The 20949-nt window shown below is 40.2% G+C and overlaps 1 protein-coding gene across 6 annotated transcripts in view; it reads left to right on the top strand.

Moving 5' to 3' along the window:
* Positions 1-10621, top strand: part of ZPBP2 (zona pellucida binding protein 2) — a 54503-nt gene extending 43882 nt beyond the window's left edge. For all 6 annotated transcript variants that reach the window (XM_072111481.1, XM_072111484.1, XM_072111483.1 and 3 more), the window contains 2 exons: positions 868-1045; positions 10398-10621. In XM_072111481.1, coding sequence (XP_071967582.1) covers positions 868-1045; positions 10398-10495 — 276 coding nt within the window. In that variant the 3' untranslated portion in view covers positions 10496-10621. The remainder of the gene's footprint in view (positions 1-867; positions 1046-10397) is intronic.
* Positions 10622-20949: the final 10328 nt, after the last annotated feature.

Raw genomic sequence — 20949 nt, 5'->3', positions numbered from 1 at the left:
GTTGCGTTGTGTGTTATATCCATCTCATGGATCTCTCATCTCTGATCTGTCTCATCTCTCTTTCTCTATGTGTCAGATAGAAGTGCATGTGCAAAATCTAAGTGAAAGTGTAGATAAACCCTGTACCCTGATAATGTAGGCACATTGTCAGCACACATCAACTCACAGCACAGAGGAATTTATGAAGTGTCTGCTTAGAGAGTCCCCACCCACACTCTTCACAATCTTTATGGGTAAACAACACTAGGGGATTAAAATTTGATACATTCCTACAGAATTGATGTGAATGTGTCAATTCTAGTCCCACAAACACTTGAAGGTGTCCAGAACTGCCCTGTTTTTTTATTGTGGAGGGTCAATTTGGTATTACTCTAATCATCCTAACCCAGAGTAAAATGATTCACGTTATTTATCTGAAACCTCAAGGACAAAATAGCTGTTTTTCTTTTTCCCTCATTGATATCTATGTACCTAAAAATTGTGCTAATAGAAAAATGAGACCTGTTCCACAAAACACAAGAGACATTGACAGAATAATATAAAACATAATATAAACGTTACGTCTCAACTCTATGAGGCTCTACTCTTTGTTTGATGGGTCCTCCTATGCTGTAATGGGGTTAAGGGCAGCACATAGTCATCTCAGCTGCAATGCCATCACAGTGTTTGAATGTTTGAAAATAGTTTTTCTAAACCTGACAACACCTTTAAGGCACTTTGTAAAATGATTTGCTTCCTCTAAATGGATAGTTTTAGTCCAGAAATAAAAGCTTTTTTCACAGTTTATGCTCTCTGAATATATTACAATAAGGAGAGAGTCTTTTGGTTTTACCTCCTAATCATTTTGATCACTTCTCCATGCTGCAGGCCAAAACCTTCATTGTGGAATTCTTCAGAATGCAGTCTCTCGTGCTGAAAGAGGAGTTTGTGAATATCCCCGAGATAAATTATATAGAGCACAGTCTGGATATCATACGTGTTGACATCTGCCGCCCAGGCTTTGGGAAAAATGAGGTCACACACCGCGACTGTCCCGGCTGCTGCGGTAATAATAACATTCTTCTCCCTCACAAAACAGAAATGTAACTAAGTGAAGTATTTACTTACATGGTACAAAGTGTAACAACACTTTCCTATTAATTCATAAGTCATACAGTGTAAATCATACTAAATAATACACATGCACATACACTGCGATGATAAACACTAGCGTCTCATTGGTGACCAAATATGCAAAGCAACTGTGGAAGGAGGCGGCATTCTGCCAGATGATCTAGTAAGGTTGTGTAACACCTCTACACATACACAGTGATGTTACAGCATGGAAGGTATAGGCGTCAGTAGTGGACATGATGTGGTGCCTTATGTGCAGCTTTGTACACCCCCCTAACAATCTATTCTTCACTGCTTGTTACTTGTTATCGGCTGCATTGTTTCACTGCAAAACTGTACAGACTTGTACAAACATTGAGCAATAAAATGTTTGCAGTGGACTATGAAACAAAGTGCCACTTGCCAGGTGCTGCATCGAGGGTGCTGTGTGTGTACTTGCCTCACACCACAGGTGATGTCAATTTTTCATTCTAATGATAACGAAGGATAAGGTATACAGTATCTAACAGAAGTGAATACACCTCTTACATTTTTGGAAATATTTTTTTATATCTTTTCATGAGACAACGCTGAACATATCCAAGCTCAAAATATGACACCAACAACCTTAACCCATATTTTTACTTAATAAAAAATAGCCTTTTTTAATCAATTAAGAAAATAAAACAGGGTGGTTTGGTGCACTAGTTGTGTTTAAAATGATAGCTTTTGCATCACTGTTTTCAGTTTGAATTTCTATCTTGGTAAGTTTTTTGGCTGATTATGTACATGATCTGTATTTTTTGATAATCACTCTCTAAAGTTTACTATTTCTTAGTAACCCTCTCTAGATATTGTGCTATTTTTGAGATGTAATCTCACTTCCTTTCATGTGAGGAGGTCCTATTAATTAAATCTCACTTTAATAATTAACTAGCTGTAGCTCCCGGCAATTGCCCGGGATAGTACATAACTGTTCTTAGCCATAATAAAATAGAATGTCTCTCTATCTCTGTCTCTGTCTCCAATGGTCTCTGACCATCTCTGTCTCTGTTTGTCTCTGTCTGTGACTGTCTATGTCTCTGACTGTTTCTGTCTGTCTCTGTCTCCAACTGTCTGACTGTCTCTGGCTGTGACAGCCTCTGACCGTCTCTGTATTTGTCTCTGACTGTCACTTTGTCCATAGGGGGATTTATCAGAAGTGCCTGAGAGCAGAATCAGAGCTCGTTTCATTTTTCCCATAGCTGTTTATAAAATTATAGTTGATCTCGAATTAATTTCCATGGGCAACTGGAACAGTTATCAGACATTTAGATAAAGATAAATCTCCACCTATCCATCTTACCTCACACATGAGCTGTCTTATATTCATTTCCTATAGTAACCAATCAAAGCTCAGAGCTCATATTAATGACCAGGCAAATACCAACCAATCATGGCTCAGCTTCTAACTGCCACTGCAGCAGAACATGGCTCCTGTATATGGTGGTTAATAAGTGTATTTTGGAAACGAAGGGTGAAAATTTTGGCTCTAAACCTAGTCTGTGACGTTCCCTAAGTCACAGAGAGCGGCTGTGAAAAATTTGGTGATTGTAAATGCGATGGTGCAGATTCATACATAGCTTTATATATTAGATGTAAGGGGATCCCTGTTTGCTGATCTTAAATAGATTACAGGTCCAGGCTAGGACTATAATTTTGCTATCCATTTGGTTACTTAATACTTACTATAGTCATCTTGGGAGCGGTGGTGTATTTATTAGCTAATGCAAGGCCAGCTGCACTATACTCCTTGATTTGCCTATAATTTATGTTTATACTTACGCCATAATATAGGTTGCCCTGCACATGGTAGATACATGTGAAATCAAGTAGATCCTTACTAATGTGCATGAGTGAATAACTCCACACATTAATGTCAGAATGGTTGGACACAAAAGTGAGTACACCCCTAAAAGAAAATGGCCTATTTATGCACAATTAGAATTATTCCCTCATTGTTGTCATGTGACTCATTAGTGTTTCAAGATCGCAGGTGTGAATAGGGAGCAAATGCATTACTTTTGGTCTTATCACTCTCACACTCTCTCATACTAGTCACTTGAAGTTCAATACGGCAAAGATCTCTCTGAGAAGCTGCTAGGGGTTTTATATGATTGCCAACATCCCGAAACGAAGCTGCAGTACAGTGGCCAAGACCATACAGCAAAGAAGTTGAGGGCAGGTGCACAGCATCATATCCAAAGGTTGTCTTGAGATATTGTAACACACTGGAGATCTTGTAACACAAAGGTCACATCTCATTATTTGCATATACATTAAACAAAAAAGTGGCAGACAGAGGCATAGTTATGGCCTAAAGCCCCTTCCACACTGGCGAGTTCTGCATGTGCATTTGACGCGCAGAACTTGCATTGCACTCTGTCCCATTGTATTCAATGGGTCTTTCTTCATTAGCGTTTTTCACGCCCCATTCAAGTCTATGGAGATGCATCAAGAACGCATTGCACTCGCAATCATTGCAAGTGCAATGCGAGTGCAATGCGTTTTAAACGTAAGGGTTGCTAGGTGACCAGAATAACATTATTTCCCCTGCTCGCGATCGAGCATTTAATTAAAAAAACACAATGAAGAACAGTGAAGAATAGAATAAAAACATTGAACACAGTGAACACAGGATCATTTAAGAGAAAAACACAGTGCAGAACACAGTGCAGAATAGATTACAGATGTTCGGCACATCTGCTTACTTGTCGGGAGATACGCGCGGAACGGTGCGCCCAAAATAGCATGTGAAGAACAATATATATGTGTGAAGAAGACATTGCAGATGCATGGAAACATCTGCAATGTGTTCTTCACACACATATATATTGTTCTTCACATGCTATTTTGTGCGCACCGTTCCGCGCGTATCTCCCGACAAGTAAGCAGATGTGCCGAACATCTGTAATCTATTCTGCACTGTGTTCTGCACTGTGTTTTTCTCTTAAATGATCCTGTGTTCACTGTGTTCAATGTTTTTATTCTATTCTTCACTGTTCTTCACATCTGCTAACTTGTCGGGAGATAATATACGCGCGGGAACAGTGAAGAATAGATCGCAGATGTTTGCAACTTATCAGAAGACATTATTTTTCAATTAAATAACACATTTTAATCCCAAACCATGGTCCCTTTGAAAAATGCTCGAGTCTCCCATTGAATCGCGCGTGAAAAACGCGCCGAAAACGCAAAAAAACGCTAACAACACGCTCGTGAAAAACGCAAAAACGCTAATTACTCCAAGGAAAAATGGAACAAAAACGCAGCCAAAAACGTCAGTTTTTCACGCATTGCACCCTGACGTGAAATGCAACGCTAGTGTGGAAGGGGCCTAAATGTTTTGTCTGTCCAAAATTGCAGGATAGAAAGAGAAAGCAAACTACTTCTTTTTATCCTGCAGCCTCCTATGGGGAGCGGATGTAGCGTATTGCATCTTTTCCCACATCCCCACCGAGTGGAGACATCACTTAGCAGGAGGGAGGAGCTGATTATGTCACTGTACATATAAGGGAAACACCCTCTTCATCAACAGCAGCCAATCACCAGCTGCTGCCAATGTACACCCTCCTCCCCCCTTTTCCTGACCTGTACTTACAATGTATGACAAATGTGAACAAATGTGATGTGAACCCAGCCCAACCAGACAAGACAAGACACTTGTTGTTAGTGGTTTAGACTTTACTTTTATTCAAGTTATACATTTACTATTTTACACTGTATCAAAGTTTCATATCTTCAGTGTTGTTCCATGAAAAGATATAATCAAATATTTCCAAAACTGTGAGGGGAGTACTTACTTTTGTAAGGATACTGTATTAAGCAGTAAGCAAACTTTGATAAGGAAAATATTGGGGCACATTTACTTACCCAGTCCTGTCGCGATCCAGGATTCGGGTTCTGCCAGGATTCACTAAAGTAGTGCAACCGATGTCCACCAAGTGTCGCTGCTGCGCTGAAGTCCGCCGGAGTTCACGATCCTATCCTGGGTGCAGGTAAGCGCGTGTCAAGCGACAGTTTAAAAAAAAAAAATTCCGCAGTTTTTCCGAATCCGTCGGGTTTTCCGACGGCCACACCCTCGATTTCCGTCGCATGCATGCCGGCGCCGATAAGCCACAATCCAAACGCGTGAGCCAAAAACCCGGGGCAATTCAGGGAAAAACGGCGCAAATCAGTAATATTTGGGAAACCCGACGAAAAATAGCGATTCGGGCCCTTAGTAAATGACCCCCATTGTAATGACTGGACCAATGGAGTTTTCCTAGGAAGAGTTTGATGGTTCTTCCCAATCCTGTGAGATCAATTAGCGAATCTTATAGACTGTAAGCTCTTGTGAACAGGGCCCTCACTCCTATTGTTCCATATGACTCTTTGTACTCTGTAATGTAATATTATATTTGTATATGTCCCCTATGATTTTTAAAGCACTACAGAATTTGAAGGCGCTCTATAAATAAAGATTATTATTATTAATGTTTAACATGGTTATGGTTTTAAGTGCTCAAAGGTCATTGAAACATATAGGGAGGGAAATCTAATCCCTCAGATCCAATCCCACCAAAGAAAAAATAGCTCTCGTATTTGTGACCTATCGATGGAATATCAGATAGATGTGGGAACCAATGGTGGCACCGCACCCATCATGTATTTATGACAAATCCTTAGGGAATGCCCCTTTAATGCTGAGTATGACTAAGGATATGTTATGGATATTTATACATTATACTGTCATCCAGCCTGTAGGGAACATGACTGCTACACCTCATATTAGGTTGTTTTATCATTTATGAAGTCTGAGAAAATCCAGAAGCCGTTGCCTTTAAGGATAAAGGCTTTCATCTTCCCTAAAACAGTCAAAAGATATTTACATTGCTGATGATAATTCTCGAAGCATGGTGAAAGGTGACCTCTCCCGAAACTGAGGCTCACTATAATGTAAGTGTACATCTCCTCTTCATAATCCAGTAGAGATTTTCTTTCTGTGATTTGAGTAAGTGTTTTATATTCTGTATAAACCCCTCAGGCTCTCTCCCCCTAGTCTCCTTCCTTCTGAAGACCAGATATCAAGAGCTGCAGGAAAGATCGGAAATAACTTTCATATCTTATTGTCTCCTCTGCCACGCACGCAGTGTGAATTGATTATACGGCCATGAAGGAATAATGTAATCTCCGCTTTGTCAGGCATATTGACTTAGCCCAGCAATTAAAATAATTTGTTGCCTAGACTTAGGCAGAGAAATGGTGACTACTTCTTTTACCATTACTACTGTTGCTGGAGTGGTGGTTATTGGCACCTGCATACAGGAAAATATTCTTAAAAATTAATTTTAATTTTAAATTTGATGACCATTTTATTTGTTTAGGAAACTTGGTTTAAAACAATGTTAAGCTTTAGCCCCCATGCATGTGATTGTATATTCCTTAGGTGATACAGCTTTTTTTCTGCTGCTGTCTCACAGCTCCCTGTATTGCTACGGGCCCATACACACAGCTGAGGATTCCTTATACCTGTGTTTGAGCTTAGTGCCCCTGAGAAAAAACTCTGAGCTGGTCCTATTCTTGGCCTTTTTTGCAGCTCTGCCCTCCCTTCATTTCCCAGACTTCTGGGGTTTTTTTGGGAATCTGCAAAAACTGATTACACATGGACTACACATGGGCAAAGACACAAGAGAAATACTGTTGACATACATGCAACAACTTTTTTAAAAGTTATATTCAAATCGTATTTTGTGTTGTGTACCAAAGAAGCAGATACTATTGATTCTGTTATTAGCAATAGTGTACAATTTTTTTGGTCAAGGGACGGCTGCATGAATTACCTATATTTTAATCAACTATTGGTCTTGCCTCTGGGACCTGCATGTATCCTTCTTCTTCTCTATCCTCCACCTGTGACTTTATTGAGTAAAGAGGCTTGGACTACTCTTACTTATATTTCTTAACTGCCAGACATATGTATTTTTGCAGTATTTTAATAGGAAGAGAGGAACGAGCAGCTGATGGATAGTGACTGACAGTGGCTTGTCCCTGAATTGGATTAAGGATCAGGAATGTAAAATTCCAACATCCTATTCCTCTCTTTCCACTTATAAACCAGGAAGGCCATGTTCACACAGTTTGAATTGTTTTTACTTTTACTATTACGCTAACATGGTTTTTATGTGTGAGCATGGCCTTTGGTTTCCTCCATAACCGTGAGATCTTTCTTAGAAATCTGGATTTCACAATAGGAAATGGTAACACCTTTTGGTCAATTTATTTGTAAATTTCTATAAAAGAGCACAGTACAGAAATCTATTAATGTATGCTTCAAAATTATACAAGTATGTACTAAAATGAACAGTGGGGGTTATTTATCATTAGGACAGTTCTATGTCTGTTTCTGGAGCTGTGCTTCCTGTCAGATTCATTAAAGTGGCTTTGACCCTTTGAGAAATATTCTTATGCTCTACTTGCTGTCTGGGATTTTTTTTCAAAAAGTCCCAAACTACATAAAAAAATGTCCCAGCACATACACCAGCAGGGGACAGGAGTGACTATGCACGTCATGAATCTGGCTTTGCATGGTACTGCATTAGCAGTGGCTCTAAATTTACATCAGAATAGTGAATTGGGGGAAATAGTACAGTGTGACTTTTTAGCAGTGAAAAGTCGCAAAAAACTTGGGGAAGATTTATCATGAGTGTCTGAGTGAAGAACTGTTCTAGTTGCTCATGGCAACCAATCAGAGGTCAGTTTTAATTTTATAAGATGAAAGCTGAGCTCTGGTTGGTTTCCATGGGCAAGTTGTTGTACCTCAAATACTTCTGATAAATCTCCCCTAATGTGACTCTTTGAGACTTCTTTACGCCAAAAAGCTCAGCAAAACCAATGCTAAATAACCCATATAGCCCTATATCAAAATTGGTTTTCTATTTAATTGTATCTAATGCTGCAGGATATGGTGGCGCTATATGTATGAATGGTCCCTACTCCTTGGTCTTGTAGTTGAAATTGTCACCTTAGCCTTATAGATCAAAATGAATTAATTGGTAAATGCTTTGTGAACAGTCACTAGAGTAAGTGTTATCTTCAAGGAAACAATTACCTTTTTGACCTTGAGATGCCTTCAGGGTGTTTTGTATGAGAAGGTAACTATCCAAACCATTATACCAATGTACAACCTCCTGTGTGTAATGATGCCGAATCGACTGTGGATCTGCTCCCTCATTAAACATCATTGGTTGCTTGTCAGACCTCACATTACTAGTTTTCTAATTCAAGATGATCACAATAGTAAAACATCAGATCCACCGCTCAGATGGCTAAAACTATAACACTACTTACTGGACGGCTTGTGTCTCATTTATAAGATGTTGTCATTCGGTTGTTGCAGTGAAGCCGTTGGGGCAGTGGAAGTTCATCCAACTAATTAAACCTCCAGACAGTGTCTAGCCACATTTGGATTGAAAAGTATTGACATGGATTGGGAGCAGAGCGTGGGTGTAAGGCACTTTTGAGAATAAGCACATTTTCTGAACAGTAACATATGCATCCGTATACTGCATGTTGTCCAAAATCATATCAGGTTTCTGGCTATGTCCCCAAAAGAACAGCCAGGAGCAAGGCTCAGCTGTGACACTGATCCAACAGAGATCCGGGATATTCTTGAAATATGTATCTCTGACAGCTAAATATCTCTAGACAACAGCAACCGTGGAAGGACAAATGGGGGCATGTGCCTGGTGACTGAGAACCACTCGTACGATTTCACCCCACCATGTGCTCTCAGGTCATATACAGCCCCGAGATGCTTAGTCCTATTTTCAGTGTGTAATTGTCAAGTGTCAGAATGGACCTTACATCATGCAAGCTTCATTAACTTCATGCTAGGCTGCAGCCAAAAAGCCTGTCAGTCCCATAGTGTGAGTAACAGTCGCCCATTCTCCAGTGCAGAATTCAATTATTTTTTACAAGGTTATACAGAATATATATGTTTACTACTGGTCTGCAGATATTAATATATATATATATATATATATATATATATATATATATATATATCCCATTTTGTTATATTTAATAGTTGGTGAGTTATGAGAGGTTCCTAGATGTGTACATTATTTACTAGACTGGTTTATTTCTGTCTCAGCTAAAATGATTGTGCCGAGTGGAAATGTAGAATTATTTGGCTATTCACTTTTATTGCCATAAATAAAACACATATATAACTCAAGTCCATCAGAGCTGAAGAACATATTTTTGCTTTCACTTAGAAGTGGAATTTACAGCAACTGAAACTTCTATTAAAAAATTCCCAATGTAGAATAAAGACAGGAGTTGCTCAGACACTTCTTAAATTGTCGTTAAGGCTCAGTTCACATCTTGGTTTCACTTTCCATTTGTAAATATATGACTGTAGGATTTTTGACCTACACTTGCATTGGATGGCTGCGAGGTATATGTCTTCAAGGTATGCAGTCCCCCACCTCTGTGTGGAGGAGGAGAGAACATCGTCAGCGGAAAGTGATTTGCTACGGCAGATATTAAGCGTTTGTCCCTTTTAACATGACATATCCATATATGAGGAGTTATATCACCCAAGGAATTTTTTCAGCAGAGGACGGGGATGGATGTCATGCAGTGGTCCATAGGTTATTGTGGCCTACACTAAATGTATACTAGTCTACTACTACTTTGCTATTCCAAAATGTGTTTCCTGCTGTAAACTGATGTATACTGACCAGCCTTAGTCCAAAACATACCCTTTAAGCTCCTATCTGACAGTATGATTCTTTGGACCGGTTTAGCTTGCATGTCCGTAGCTTTCCCGCCATACCCGCTAAATATGTTAAAAGTCAACAATAACAAAATGTGAATCCAGCGCCAACTGAGTGCCCATATTAGTATCATAGTAAATAGATATACTGGGGGTGGGGGGGGGGGTTATCATTTGTTTTTTTTTTGTCTATGTTTGGCATTGTTTTGGTGCATTGTTTTAGTGCAGTTGTCAAAAAATGCTGTTTTGCGACTTTCCATTGCACCAAATGAACATGGGACAGTGCAAATGACATAGGCCCTACTTGCGCCAAATTCATGATTTGCATAGACTAGTTTTCACAATATGACTGAGTTCATGATTTGAGATGTGACCCAAATTCCATTTAGGTGCAAATTTACGCCAATCCCTACCCTGGTCTATGTTTTATATGAATTATATGTCATTCTGTGTTAGATTGAATATACATTAATGCTAAAATTGTATTTTACATATTCCTTTGCAGTGGTTTGTGATCCAGGAACATATAGCTCAGACAGCAGCACTCGGTGTGAGGTTTGCAAAGACATTGAGATCACCAGCTATGGAGCTACAGACTGCTGATGGGTAATATTATACATCTATCTGCCTTCGGATACAAGAGCCATCACTTTGTGATAACTATTAAGTGTATACTTCTCATCACAGCAGAGTCTTAATAATTCTGAATAAAGCTATTTTTACCAGCAGCACATGGCTATAAAATCTGATTTACATGTAGATGACACAATGATTTAGCTTACATTGTACTGACTGCTGGTTTACATATAGCACAATAATTGCTATTGACAAGAGTACACATGTTGATAATAAAACACCTTTGTTTTACTACATATGTTTTCCAAGCCAGTCTCTAGATCATGGGCACAATCATAATATGTTATTTGCCGGGAATGCAAAGTTGAATAAAATAATGGGGCATATTTACTAAGGGCCGTGCACAAGATTTCTGTCTAACTTTACACATTCTTTCTAGTGCAAACTGCTTGTACATGTATTTAAAATATGTCTGCAAGACATATGTGTCGCACGCAACCCTTTTGTGGCGCAGCTGCACTAGGCATCACTCAAAGACCGAATTGTGCCCCAAAATCCCTGACTGTTGCCCTATTAGGTAAATCTTCCCACCAGTGACCATTTCTGCTTTTGCATTCCCGTTTTCTGTTTTTCTCTTCTTAATGATTTATTGGGGTGATTTGAACTTGTATGTTTTATGCTCCCTATGGATCTTATGGCTCATACAGTGGGGCACATTTACTAAGGGTCCACGGACCGCATTTCCGTCGGATTTAACAGGGGTTTTTGTTGCACGCGGTCGGATTGTGTTGCAATCGCACACAAATCGGGGACGGGCCGTGGGAAAATCCGACGGATTCGGACAAATTGCGGGATTTAACTTTAAAATTGTGTCGCATGTAATGCACTTACATACAGGGGAGACAAAATATATATATTTTACTTTAATAAATTATATCACAAGGTATACTATTATCATCTGCTGTATCGGTTATGCAATTTGGTTAAAAGTTTAGTTACACTTTAACATTAAAATGAAAAATATTGAAAAATCTGCCCCAATCTAAGAAATGTGATAAATGCCAAATGATAGCATACTCACCCCCTGCATTTACCTTAACAGTGCCTGTACTCTGGTGCTACCCACTTGTCTGCAGTGATGCGTATACACCCCGTGGGGGAGTTTTATCAAAAGTGTCTGAGGGCAGAACTGTTCTGCCCATGGTAACCAATCAAAACGTATCTTTTATTTTATAAACAACTAAAAAACTGTAAAAGCTGAGCTCTGATTGGTTGTCTGCAAATAACTCTTCTCCCTTGTGACTACTCCAACTAATTACTGCATTCAACAGAATATGGTGTAAAAAAGCAGAGATAAGAGTTCTTCTGAAGCCGCTGTTTTGTTATTTTATCTGAGTGCTTAGGGTCATTGTTTTGTTGGAAGGTAAACCTTCGGCCCAGTCTGAGGTCCCAAGCACTCTGGAAGAGGCTTTCATCTGTACTTGACTGAATTCAGCTAAAAAAAACATGCCCATAGCATGATGCTGCCAACATCATATTTCACTGTTGGAATTGTACTTGGCAGGTGATGAGCAGTGCCTGGTTTTCTCCACACATATTGCTTAGAATTAACACCAAAAAGTTTTAATCTTCGTCTCATCAGACCAGAGAATCTTTTTTTCTCGTAGTCTGGAAGTCCTTCGTGTATTTTTTTGCAAACTTTCATGTCTTGCACTGAGGAGAGGCACACTCTGCCATAAAGCCCCGACTGGTGGAGGCTGTAGTGATAGTTGACTTTGTGGAACTTTCTCCCATCCCCCTACTGCATCTCTGGAGCTCAGCCACAGTGATCTTGGGGTTCTTCTTTACCTCTCTCACCAAGGCTCTTCTCCCACAACTGCTTAGTTTGGATGGACAGCCAGGTCAAGGAAGAGTTGTGGTCGTACCCAGGGCCGGTTCTAGACAAAGTGGGGCCCTGGGCAAAACTAAAAGTGGGGCCCCAAAATAAAACCAGTCACAGTCAGCAACAGGCTCCCTTTAGTATGGTAAAACAAACTGTAGTTTTGGAGAATTTTATACGAGATAGATCATATGGAGATTGATGGGCAGCACTACAGCCTTGCAGTTGTATGTTCTCTCTGTGTCTGCGTGGGTTTCCTCCTGGTCCTCCTACACTCCGAAAAATTACTGGTAGGTTGATTAGACTGTGAGGCCCATTGGGGACAGGAACCGATATTTTCTGAAAGCAGACACTTGCCCTATTTTCAAAATTGCATCAAACAGTTTATAGACATAGGCGCCTTCAGGCAATTTTGATTCAAACTGAAACATTTTATAAAAAATACTTGAAATTTGACTTTGATGGCAAAAAATTTGTTCCAAACAGAAAATATTAACCTTCACATTTCCTAAATGTAATAGATGGACATGTATAGAGTTCACAAATGTCCAATATTCATATGTTCAAATAAATAAATCTACATAATATCACTAAAACTGTAATAACCAGATATCTGCTTTTCAGCTAGAAATTTTAAGACAGTCACAACCTGCAAAATATAGCAATAAAACAGAATAAAAAGTAAAGGTGCCTATATAACCTATATAATTTTGGAAGCAGACAACAAGACGATGCATTTGGCAATTAACATTCAAAATTTCCTCTAAAATATGTACAAATCCAGATACTTATATAAAGAAAATATACTTTCATAAAACAGTAAGATGTGAGGAGATCATACAGACCCCACATCAATATATTCACCAAAATATGCAGCAAAGGGAACTGCAGAAAATTGCACTGAGCGTCACACAGATCTATCATTGTATGCTCCCTTACACAATGGTCACCCAAATAAATAACTACCGTATATACTCGAGTATATATGGTATATATCCATAAACCAAGCTAATGAGATAATAAAAGTCCCGTTTAGATTTGCGCCATTGTATTATCCGCACAATAACAGAACCCTCCGCGCTTCATAAGAATGAGAATGAGAACCTTATAACATAGGTGTAAATAATGGAGGAAGGTGGGAAATAAAAACTGTATTCCAGAACATGTGTGTGTTTTTGGTGTTACATATAACTTTATGGGCATGTTCTGGGTCGCGGTGTTAATATATAATAGCGACATCAGGCGAAGAGGATCGAATGTTCATCGTATCAGTCAATTTTCCCAACAAAAAAAACTATCACACAATAAAAGGCAACAAGAGAGAAAGTGTGTTCTTAGATAGTTCTGCATAGAGAATGGTTAAAAACATGAATATTAGTTGATATTATCCCTTCTCAAAATGTAGTAACATATAAAGTGAATATTTCCATTATCTGTGAGGTGCAGCAGCTCCTGTGCAGCAAATTCTCCCTGTAGCCTGATGGCTAAGAATCTGGAGGGGGCTACACTTCAGGGGGCTGTATCTCTGGCTCTGTGACACATAGAACCTCACTTCTTTTTTCCTATGAAAGAAGAGATTCCCATCTTTTATATGAATCTAAGTATGTGTTTCCTAAGTGTTAGGAAAATGGAGATAATAACTGTTAAACTGCCGTTGGGATTGATTTTTATATATAAAAATGGCACCTGATATTCTCACTTTAAACCTGAATATCTCTGGATCCCTGGCACCTAGAAACAAAATTCAAGATTCATTTGAAAGAAGACATTCTCCTCTTTCAGGGGCCCTTGGCAATTGCCCCCTTTGCCTACCCATAGCGCCGGCCCTGGTCGTACCAAACTTCTTCCATTTAAAGATTATGGAGGCCACTGTGCTCTTAGGAGCCTTGAGTGCTGCAGAAATTCTTTTGTAACCATGCCCAGATCTGTGGCTTGCCACAATTTTGTCTAGGCAGTTCCTGACATGCACTACAAGGAGTGAGGTCTTATATAGACAGGTGTATGCTTTTCCTAATCAACCCCAACTCAGTTTAATTAAATACAGCCGGACTCCGATCAAGGAGTAGAACCATCTCTGAAGTTTTGTATTTATACTTGTCTTAATGTAATGTATGCAGACCCCTTATTGATTGTACAGCATGGAATTAATGCTGCTCTATAAAATAAATAATAATGTCATTTTTCAGGGGCCACCATCACTTAGTTATAACTTGTGGAGGTTCATAGAAGGATGCAAACTTTAAGTTACTTCAAACATCTTTTATCTCATTTACTTGTTGTTCATGTATACCATTTGTATAATTTACTGTATTGACCCATTGGAGATGAGGGGACAACAATGGATTTTCCTATCAGTCAAATGAACTGAGGAAGTCACTTGGATGTGTGCTGAAATGTCTTCAGGATTTCTAAACACGTTCAGCTGATATTGACTTGCTACTGCTAGAGAAACCATTTCCTGGATGAATGAAACTCTTCTAGACATACTTGCACTTTCACATTGAAAACTATGTTAAAATTGGCACAATAATTAAAACTAATCTAGGCGTTAGATAACCCAGTCTCCAGGTGATAAGCAGATATCCAGCAAAAAATATTTGTAGAAATCCCCTATCCTTCAGAATGTTCTGCCTAAACGTGGATGATTTGTAGATAATAATAGTCTACTCAAATAATTACCACTGTAGTTCCAGCTGATACTCCCTTTAGGGGTTTTAAAGGAAATCTACCATCAAAATCAAGCATGATAAACCCGGGACACTTAGGGAACATTTACGCAGCTGGGCGGGCATATCGCTATGCACTCGAGAGGAAGAGGAGATGACCCCTACCCCCTTCATAAAGAAAAGCGTTGTATGGCCCGCACACACGGAGAAAGATAGAGCATGCTCCCGTGTATGGGAGAATATGTTATCCATGGCCTACTTCCTTCTAAAATCATCTTTTAAAAGTATGCTAATGAGACAAAAAGGCTCACGGGTTCTTACAATAGCCTCACCGTGCTGTAGCTTCACAGATGAACTACTTATTTGTTCATTTTTTGGATACACAAAAATAAGGCTTTTTTGCATAGCATTTTTTAAACTATTCACTGTAAGTAATACTTTAGGCCCTTAGCGAAGGTCCTTTTATAAACTAATATTTTTTACTAGAGATGAATGTAACAATCGTTCAGGACAACTTCTGCTGGAAGGATGTATGGTGACATCAAACTCAATGGGGCTTATTTACTAAGGGTCCATGGACGCACTTTTGTCGGATTTTCCGACGTTTTCGGGATTAGCGCCAATGTGATAGGTATTTAACTGGGTATTGTGGCGCACACGATTGGTTTCTGGCGCACTGGCTTTTATGCAACAGAAATTGGGTGACGTGCCATCGGACTGATTCGGACTGAGCGCAGGATTTAGTTAGAACATGCAACGGGAAGAAGAAGGTGAACTCTGGCTGGGGAAGCGACAGATGCAGGATATCGGGCGCAGGATCGTAGTGAATAGCGGCAGAGTGCATTTCGGTCGGACAATCGGGGAATGTGTCAGGACAGGTAAGTAACTGTGCCCCAATATGATGCATGGCCTCCACCCGAATATTGCTTGGAGCTACGTAGGTAAGCAGGAGGGTTTTCCTCTTCTGCCATGGCCAAGACTGAAGCTTTATTTTTTATTTTTTAAAGCCCCCCTAGCCCACCTGATACATTTCTGTCTGGGTAATTTGAGACACTAAACCACCCGCAGGTCCTTGTGTCCCAAATCTCAAATGAGCTCCAAGGTGGGGCAGTAAAAAACAAAAAGTAATACTTACCCACTTTGAGCTCTTGGCACTTGTGCAGTGTAGCAATAAATCCAGAGCAGTACACCCCGGCTTCACTGTGCATGCAATGTTGGTACAGTGCATGCAATATGAAGCAGGGGTCATTTCCTGGCATCCTGCACTGAGAGCGGAAGCATGCAGCGGCAGGAATTTAAAATGTGAGTCCAATGGACCCCATTAAACTCGCATTAAGGTAAGTATATATATTTATTAGAGATGAGCGAGTATACTCGTCCGAGCTTGATGCTCGTTCGAGTATTAAGGTACTCGAAACGGCTCGTTGCTCGGACGAGTATTTCCCCTGCTCGAGATCGAGCATTTAATTAAACAAACACAGTGAAGAACAATGAAGAATAGAATAAAAACAGTGAACACAGGATCATTTAAGTGAAAAACACAGTGAAGAACACAGTGAAGAATAGATTACAGATGTTCGGCACATCTGCTTACTTGTCGGAAGATACACGCGGAACGGCAGCAGGGAGACATCGCGCACCAGGGAGACATCGGGCGCAGCAGGGAGACATCGGGCGCAGCAGAGACACATCGGGCGCAGCAGAGACACATCGGGCGCAGCAGAGACACATCGGGCGCAGCAGGGAGACATCGGGCGCAGCAGGAAGACATCGCGCGCAGCAGGGAGACATCGCGCGCAGCAGGGAGACATCGGGCAGCAGGGAGACATCGGGCAGCAGGGAGACATCGGGGAGACTTCAGTGGAAGAAGAGGAGCGGATCCCGGGACAGCGTATCTCCCGACAAGTAAGCAGATGTGCCGAACATCTGTAATCTATTCTTCACTGTGTTCTTCACTGTGTTTTTCACTTAAATGATCCTATGTTCACTGTTTTTATTCTATTCTTCACTGTTCTTCACATCTGCTAACTTGTCGGGAGATAATATACGCGCGGAACAGTGAAGAATAGATTGCAGATGTTTGCATACATCTGCTAACTTATCAGAAGACATTCTTTTTCAATTAAATAACACATTTTATTCCCGAACCATGGTCCCTTTGAAAAATGCTTGAGTCTCCCATTGACTTCAATGGGGCTCGTTATTCGAGACGAGCACTCGAGCATCTGGAAAAGTTCGTCTCGAATAACGAGCACCCGAGCATTTTAGTGCTCGCTCATCTCGCTCATATTTATTTTTTTACATTGCCCCACCATGAGAGCTCATAATGGCCGTTTTGGGACCCTAAGCCATATGTCCATACGGACCTGTTGGTATAGGGTCCCAAAACTGGTGACAGGTCCTCTCTAACCTTCCAGTCCTCTCTAAACTGTGTGTTAAATAACACAAAGTCTACTCTGCACTCCAAGGTAACTCCACTCTGGGATTCAGCTTGTGTCTGCAGTGTTTAAGTACCTGGATGATAATGGAGTGGCAGGCAGGAACCTCCTGTGTGGTGGATCTGGAGACCTCCTGGGGTTCAGGCTGCTGTGCAGAGGTAAAGCTTCTCCAGCAGGTGAATATGTAGTCCAGTGAACTCCTGGTGAACATGTAGTAGTCTCTGCTGGTCTTAAACCCTGCCTCACATCAATTATGTTGTCCATTGTATATGCGGTGCTCCCAGCAGGAGCTACAAAGTAAGCCCAAAGTTCAGGTCCGGGGTTCGGGTGCTTCCAGTGGACTTATGTGGCACCAGAAATACATTGCAGGATTGGCGGCCGTGCAGCATAATTTTGCATTATTGAACGGTATGCCATCCTGTATACCTGGTATACTCTACCCTGCCTAACAAGGCCAGCAGTCTACAAGATAGAAGGAGAAAGCGTAGGAAGTCTTTGGCTACTTGCTCTAGCAGGAAGAAGCGGTTACCCAGAGATCTCTGGTACTGGCAGACATTATGTAATTTTTCTCAGGACTATCTCAACCATTGAGCCCCCACTAACAACCTGGTGGTGAGTGAAATAACAAGATAAAGAATTACTCAGAGGTTTTGGCAAGAGCCTAGTCATGTTGGTGCTCTATATTAGACATTTTGTGGAAACCCCAAGTCTATTGAATGATCTGCTCAGCACAACAATCTCATTTAGTAATACTGTTGTAATTATAAAACAAACTCCACCAGAAGAAAATTACTGTTATCCCTGCAGTTAGCGTGGCCAGTAATTATAAGCTTCTAATGAGTATTGTTTTGTGAAACAATTTTGCATGCAGTGGGATTTGGCTGAGAATAACTTGGGGGAGGGTGTATCTGCTGCCTGATATAAAGAGTTTATTAATGTTATCTAATTACAGATAGTGATGCCCTTTATACTTCTGAACTGCTTCAGGAATTGAACATTTGATAAGCAACTTCTACCTTCTTTGGCAATGTGGCACACTATAGTTCATACTTTGATACTTTGGGCATAGTTCTGTGCTATGTCGAGAAATCTGTAGGGCATACAGTTGGAAATAGCTTTATAACCTCTGACTCTTTTCAATGTCTATAGGCAGAATGTCTGCACAATGTTCCCTTATATGTCACTTCTAGGGACAAGATGTGGTATTTCCTTGACAAGAGGAACCTAAGAATGTGTCATTTTTCTCTTAACTTTCCATCGCTTGCTGGTTTCACCTGTCTACCTAAAAGTACATCTAGTCTACTGTACTCCAAAACACACGAGGACCAGACTCCATATTTTATAAAAGGTAACCTCTAATTCTTTGGACTCCTGATTTATTCCATTCTGTATCCCAAAAAACACCAATACCTACCAGTCCCTCAATAGTAAAATGGGAGGATGAGGATGACAAATATTGGCGCCATCAGGTCCACCACTTCCCCTTAAATACCTTCTCTTCCTCTTATCTTTTTTACTTGCTCCATTCATTACCATTCTCACCCCTCCTCACACATCTCCACATTCCCTGGCCTCTTTACCACTAAATTTACCTAACACTTCTCCACCCCTTAATTAAGACTGCATCAATGCTATGGGATACCATCTGGTCTTCTTTCTTTACATCTCTGAGCTTTGCTGAGTAAGAGGAACTGTATCAGCAGAGTTAACACTTATCCTGCTCCCTCCCCCTCACCTTTTTTTGTCTCTGTGCAGACGGACTGTGAGAGAGACACCATGAGAATGGGATAGAGGAGTGAGAGAGACAGCAGCTGTGTGTGTGCAGAGGGCAGCACAGTGAGAACTGGAAAAGGCAGAAGTTTTCAAAGGACGCAAACACACTGGTACATAGACATGCAGAGAAATGTCCAATAGAAGAGATTTATTGAAAAGTGGCCAACTCCTTTCAGGCCACTTGATTTGACTAAAGCTTCATTCAGGCGGCGGTTGGGGAACATATATACAGCCGACGTATATACGTCATATAAACGTCCCCCATAGGCTGGTATAATCAATACAATGATAGCTATGATGTGGTGTGTGAAGAAACTTGGTTTGAATTTTTTCTAATTCACATCTTCGAATCCCCAGTATAGACATAATAATCTTTATTTATATAGCGCCATCATATTCCCTAGCGCTTTACAACTCATAGGGGACATATACAAATAAAATAATATATTACAGAGTAAAAACAGTCATATGGAACAATAGAAGTGAGGTCCCTGCTCACAGGAACTTACAGTCTATGAGGATGAGGGGGTGACTCAGGAGCTTACAGTCTGTAAGTAAACTAATACACTCAGTTTCTTTTTCTATAGTTTAGAGATCAAAACCTAAAAATCAAGTTCTGAACTCTATACAGATATACTTAAAAGTTAGTATCGTAAATTGTCCCTAAAAAGATGTGAAGATTCTGTGAGACTATGGAGATGGTGTGCATGACTCATCGACTTCATATTTGAGTTATTTTCCCTATAAACAGATACACGCTATTAATTAATCATTCAACTTCTGCGTGGGTAAAATACTCCCAAAAAATTGACTTTAGGCACCAATACAGTTCTATCCTGTACGGTTGTTTCACATGACATAGTCCCTTTGATAATTATACCCCTAAGTGTTGTTCAGTTCAGCAATTTACTACAGGCTTAAGAGAATTGCACTAGAAAATAAGCATGTTCATTGCTTCTTTACACTGAGGAAATGAAGCCCTCTATATATAATGAAAGCTCAGATGTGTCAACACAAATCACACATGACTTACAAAAGCAGACGCAATACATTGCTAAATCCCGAGGGCCCGAGTCTGGCCTGCGCTGCGCAGAAAAGCTTCAGCTAATGCCAAATTGACCTTTTCCCTGAATATCTGAGTGAAAGCTGTGGACCGTCAGCAGGGAAAACCTTTTCTCTCTGGAGCACTCAGCTGGAGTTTCCTTCAGGTTCTGCTTTTTATAGGCGAAGTAACAGGCCGTAAAGGCTTGAGGTGTCAGAGTGTTGCCCTTGGCAGTATATCTCTAAGCAAGGTGCCGCAAAAGGAGCTTTGCTACAAATGCATTGTTAAAGAAATTGGTTTGTGCCTCATATTTAATGTATGTTACCTTACTTCATGGTTTTATTGTGTCTTATATATTACGTAAACGTCTGGAAACATAATGGCTGAATGAGGCCATAAATCCTGCGGGTTCTGAAATGAATAAGGACTCAGCTGTATTGAGACTAATAAGTGAAGTTGTTAGAAGCTTTGAGAATCCTCGATACTACGTTCATACAATATAAAGTGTAGGTGTGCAGTGAATTTTCCTCAAGGGGCTTGTCTTTGACTCATCCTTTCCTTGTTCCGAATAATACAATAGGCTCATATAGTGTTCTTCCATTCCCTGCTTTTCTAAGCTTAACCTCATAACCCCCTGGTGCCTTGCCCGTTTTGGGCATTATGATATTTTTTTTGCTTTTTTA

This window comes from Engystomops pustulosus, chromosome 6, assembly GCF_040894005.1.
Source record: "Engystomops pustulosus chromosome 6, aEngPut4.maternal, whole genome shotgun sequence".
Classification (NCBI taxonomy): Eukaryota; Metazoa; Chordata; class Amphibia; order Anura; family Leptodactylidae; genus Engystomops; species Engystomops pustulosus.
The sequence above is the reverse complement of the archived record's forward strand: the minus strand, read 5'-3'. Positions and strand labels throughout refer to the sequence as shown.